The 5523-nt window shown below is 42.3% G+C and overlaps 1 protein-coding gene across 1 annotated transcript in view; it reads left to right on the forward strand.

The window, feature by feature from the left end:
- Positions 1 to 2413: 2413 nt before the first annotated feature.
- The window catches only part of LOC141430136 (uncharacterized), a gene marked incomplete at its 5' end in the record, with an annotated part of 14966 nt that continues 11856 nt past the window's right edge, over positions 2414 to 5523 (forward strand). The window contains 3 exon segments of the mRNA XM_074090694.1: positions 2414 to 2527; positions 3656 to 3775; positions 5331 to 5479. Of these exon segments, the coding sequence (XP_073946795.1) occupies positions 2414 to 2527; positions 3656 to 3775; positions 5331 to 5479 (383 nt within the window).

The following is a 5523-nucleotide window of genomic DNA, read 5'->3' on the forward strand; positions in this document are numbered from 1 at the left end:
GATCACATTTCGATTTAGGGTTCTGTTTCTTATAGAAGAAACGTGAGACATCCTAAGACTACGGAACCCAAAAATGTGAATGTTGTTTTCAGGGTTCATGTGTCATACTTGTTTATGTATACAAATTACTTATGGTTTAATTTAAAAATGATTCAGTTAGGTATAAATAGTGCCGCAGTAAATTTGGCGCGGGCAAAATAAATTTTGACCCTATCTATAATGGCCACCACACTAAACAACTTGTCACTTCAAAGTTTAATATCTCAAAAACGGCTGAACCGATTTTGATGAAACATGTCTGAGGGCTACTTGTAGGCTTTTTTAAATCTCGATTTAAGGCTTAAACTGACAGTTCTTGTATGGATCTGACAGGACTAAGACCAATTAAACCTAGATTAAAAAGCCTGCAAGTGGACGTAAGAACCATCGCTAGAAAACCTGCTTTCAAGTAAAAAAACCGCATTCAAATCTCGGATCGGAGTCGGATCTGACTTAATGTATTTATATAATGTAATTAATTATTATGTTGAGTGAATAAATAAACTAAACTAAGAGCTACGGTGTCACAGACAGACAGACACACATAGCGGTCAAACTTATAATACCCCTATTTTTGCGTCGGGGGTTAAAAAGACTAGAAACTTTCGAGGCGAGAGGCCCCTTAGACCGTGAGGCCGTAGGTTGTGGCCCACAACCGTTGACTACGCTAGAGCGCCGCCTCTGCTGGGGGCCTCAGAATGCGTGGGGCCAAGCTTGTTGAAAAAACGACGGACACAGTGTACCTACAGTCACCAGCATTAATATCTGCCACAGCGGAGCGTGCAAAAATATCTGACACGGCCTTCCGGCCCTAGAAATAGAGTCGTATCAGACATTTATGCACGCTTGTTGTGTCAGATATTGGTGCTGGTGACGTACCTAAATAGAACTTTCTAGGTACAGTCACCAGCATTAATATCTGCCACAGCGGAGCGTGCAAAAATATCTGACACGTCCTTCCGGCCCTAGAAATAGAGGCGTATCTGACATTTATGCACGCTTGTTTTGTCAGATATTGGTGCTGGTGACGTACCTAAATGGAACTTTCTAGGTACAGTCACCAGCATTAATATCTGCCACAGCGGAGCGTGCAAAAATATCTGACACGTCCTTCCGGCCCTAGAAATAGAGTCGTATCAGACATTTATGCACGCTTGTTGTGACAGATATTGGTGCTGGTGACTGTACCATCGTTTATCGGAACTCCACCTTTGGTTATAAACATTTTAACGTATTTTATATTAGTTACGAAGATTTTGCGGTAACATATCGTTGCTATCTTCGCGAGGCCGGTGCCACTGTCAAGGTAGGTACGGAGTAGATTATAAACGCGTATCTTTTTAATCCTCTACAATGTGTGCAGATAAACAGCCGGTGATTATACCTAAAATATCACGATTAGTAAATAAATGTCAGAATAGATCGAATTGCACTGTCCACCCTGTTGCTAACTCGGATAGAAGTTCAAAGTTCGTATCGTATCGTCCCTCTCGCTCTCGTATTAAATAGTATAAGTGTCAGAGGGACCAAACTACACGAACTTCGATTTTCGAATTTCGTATAGTAGCCCTGCAGCACCGCCTCGACTTTCGGCGTCCACTCGTTGTCGACAGGTGGTCCACGGGTGGACGCCGTGTTGACAACGAGTGGACCTCGCGTGGTCCACGAATTACCTAGTAGTCACTATGGAGGCGAGCAGCAGGCTGTCACCGAGTGGTTCACTCGCCGCCCGCGCGTGGCATACCCATACAAATCCATATGAAAAATACCAAAAAATACTAACCCAGTAGCGGTTTTAGGGTAGGGCGCGGTGGGGCGACCGGCCAGGGCGCCGGACCTCAAGGGGCGCCGGCAGGCTCTCCTCTTGATGCAAATTTTCGACACTCGCAAGAGAATCAAAGCCTACAGGGTCTTCCCGTGAACTCAGAATCTTGAAATTTGGTACGAAGCAACGTCTTATAGCACAGATAAAGGAAAAATTGCGAAAAGCATACATTTTTAGTTACATCATATAATCAAAATATTTTTAATAATTATTACGGACCCTCGGTGCGCTAGTCCGACTCGCACTTGCCCGTTTTTTTTCGTATAGGTTTGAATTACATTTGGGGGGCGCCGGAAGTGCTAAAACCGGCACTGTGCTAACCGCTCGAGGCGAGGCGGTGCTGATCGGTTGCCGGGTAGCTGTAATGAGCTGTGACCTTTATGCTCAGAGAGGGTCAAAGAAATATAAGTACATACACACATACATATGATAGTCGGGTAAACACTATATTTACACTTAAGTACACTATTTTACCATAAAACTTGGACAACACCTTCACATAGACATGTCTAAGACGTGTTTAAGTGTCTTGTGGTATTTTTTTTCCAGTATTCAAGTAAGAACCGTGCAGCGGTGGCGGGCGGGCGCGCGGGGCAGGGCGTGAAGGCTATAGCGGACCCTAACCTCATGGACCGGGCGCAGCCCCTCAGCGACCATGCTAAGGTAAACGAAAGCTTCCGCGACTAAGGGATCAAGAGCTGGGCCAACTTTGCCCATGGATATTTTTAAAGGGTAAACGGCCAAAGTAGGTAAACCGAGTACTGCCTTTTCGCAACGTAACGTTTGGCAACCTGTTTCATTTCGCAACTTTTCAAACTTTAAAACTGTAAATATTTCAGGATTTATTTCAGGGCCATCGTGTAGAACCCTTTAGGTTAGGTTAGGTTAGTTTTATAAAATCCTGAAATATTTACAGTTTCAGAAATATTAAACAGTTGGAAAATGAAAAGTTGCGAAATGAAACTGGTTGCCAAACGTTATTCGCCGAATCAACAGTAAACCAGGTAAACACACAAAACAGTAAACCATCTAGAAACTCGTATTCAATTTTACATATTTTTGCCGCGCAGATTGCCCCCTAATGTGGCCGATGCTAAAGAAGTTAAGTACCTACCTACATCGCTTAGTTTGTGTGTGTCCACATGCCGTATGATGTACCTACAGGCCAGAAGCGTTTAATGGATTAGCTAGCATGTTTCTCGTCATTGTCATTGAAGAATATATTACTTGTGTAACGCTTCGTTTACGTAGGTACACAGTCAACTGCCGAGAAAGGTGACCCCCTACGATACATGTATGTACAGTCAAGGGCAAAGATATCGACACGGCCAAAGTTACAAAAATATGTATACACGACTTTATGCACTTAACTTTAAGGCCGTGTATACATATTTTTGCAACTTTGGCCGTGTCGATATCTTTGCCCTTGACTGTACCTACAATAGGGGTATTATTTCTCTTCAGCTGACCGTCGTTACATACAAAGCACGTGGACACATACAAGCCTACCTAAAGCCTAGTTTACTGTTCTATATTTACTTTGGTAAGGCTTTCAATTACCAAGAATAAACAAAATCTTTTTATTAATGTCATTTCTACTGCATGGGCAAAATTGACAAAATTAACGGTGTTTCTTTTCTTCTCTTATTTAAATGCAACTCATTCCATTGTCACAGGTATGAGTAACTGAATTATTTTGTACATTCTCTGGTACTTTTTAGTTTAATTTACCAGCAGTTCAATTTCAAATGGGCGGCGGCATTAATTTATAAGCTGTTTCCTAATTTTCAGGCTTTCGACGCAGTCTTCTTCATTTCGGCGAGGGCTAATGAGCAGGACAAAGGCATCTACGTGGTGATGGGTTGCGAGCGTCGGCCACTCAGCATGTGCAACGGACTGTTCTATATCGGGGTATGTATCTAAAGCTGTGTAAACATTTTGATAATTCATTACAATCTTCAAAATATTTCAATTTCCTTTCACTCAAAAATAGACGTCTTTACCTAGATTCGTTTTTTTTTTTGCAAAATCTTAAAAAATGAAATTAGGTGCCCATATCTCTTACAAAGTATACGTTTTAGTATTCCATGTCCCTCCTTGCGTCCTCGAAGATTGTTCCATGTCAGTTTTGCAGACGATTTTTCGATTCAGTGATATGTTTGCGAAATATTCAACTTTAAAGTGCACATTTTCATGAAAATCGAGCGTCCCCCCCTCTAAAATATAAACCGGTAGGTGGAAAAATTTGAAAAAATTCAGGATGGTAGTAAGTATATAAAAATTTTAAGGAAAACTATAACGGCTAAGTTTGCTTCTGAATTATTAGTAGTTTAAGAGTAAATAGCAGCCTAAGGTATAAAATATACCTAAACTTGGAAGATTCCGTATAAAATACGAAATCCTTAGAAAAATATTACTTATTTTTTTCGTAATGGCTACGGAACCCTATTTTGGGCGTGTCCAACATGCTCTTGGCCGGTTTTTGCTCTAACATATGACTGCGTTCTGTGCGTTTATCGCCGCTTGCCAAACGTGTGGACCCAGCATTTACAGACTCCCCGTACGGGTACACTATGGTACCGCCAGGCGCGGCGCACTCCGCGGTATAGGTACGATTCTGTAAGTATCAAAACACACCACGCCGGCGTGGGTTAACTCACTAGGGCTATGAGCACCGCCCGGCATGCACGCTCGCAGTCTCGCTCGAACTAGTCGCGCCGCGTAGCGTAACGCTACGTGTAGCTGTGTGATTTTCGTGAGGATATTAGAATATCTATCATGAAGTGTTATGTTATCTGAACATGAATTAATTTTTTTTGGTAATTCATGAAAATTTCATTCATTGCAACACTAAGTTTCTTACTATTTTCTATTCTGTACATAACATTACACTAACTAACCCAATTCTGTTCGAAACCATATTAAGTGCGAGTGCGACAAAAGAACAGATAGGTAATTCGCGATTTACCAATGCCCACCGCGGGTGTACAAAACCTTTGAGGCAGCCGACGACGCATTCGGCACGCGACCTTGTACAATTATCAATTTTGTGACCGTCGGAGATCGTAGGCACGTCAATTTAAAAATGCTAGAAAACTAAGTGTTTGTCCGAATGTACTCTTAAGTTATGTGTGAGTATTATTTTTTTATTGATTTACAACCCTATCCAAAACCAAAACGTAGGTGCAGACTGCAGAATAATAACGACCTTCGCGCGCAGAACTATAGAGTTCAATGTTGCTCGGTGGTGCGCGGTGATTTTGCTAATAAAAATTACGTAGGCATATTAAATGGCGGCTTTCGTCAACATCAAAAGAGAGAACCTTCTGTACTTGTACTATTACTTATTCTGTGGTACGGCGAAGTATTTGGGCACACTCTCCTTTTCCTTCTTTATGTCATGTGTATATGGCACTTATAATCTGAATTCTACAGCCAGAGCCATCATGTTATTTTGTTGTTCCAGCTGCCTGGTAAAGGCATGCTCTGCAGCAAGAAACTGCCCGATACTGTCCTGTTCGGAGCGGAGATCGGCGAGTTTGGCGCGGAGGGCATCAAGATCACGCCCGAGGTGCCCATGAAGAAGTGGACTCTCAAATACAAGGGTGATATGTGGTGAGCCAACTCCTCTTAACCATTGGCGTGCATTGGGTCGATTC

Source organism: Choristoneura fumiferana, chromosome 8 (assembly GCF_025370935.1).
Source record: "Choristoneura fumiferana chromosome 8, NRCan_CFum_1, whole genome shotgun sequence".
NCBI classification, from domain to species: Eukaryota; Metazoa; Arthropoda; class Insecta; order Lepidoptera; family Tortricidae; genus Choristoneura; species Choristoneura fumiferana.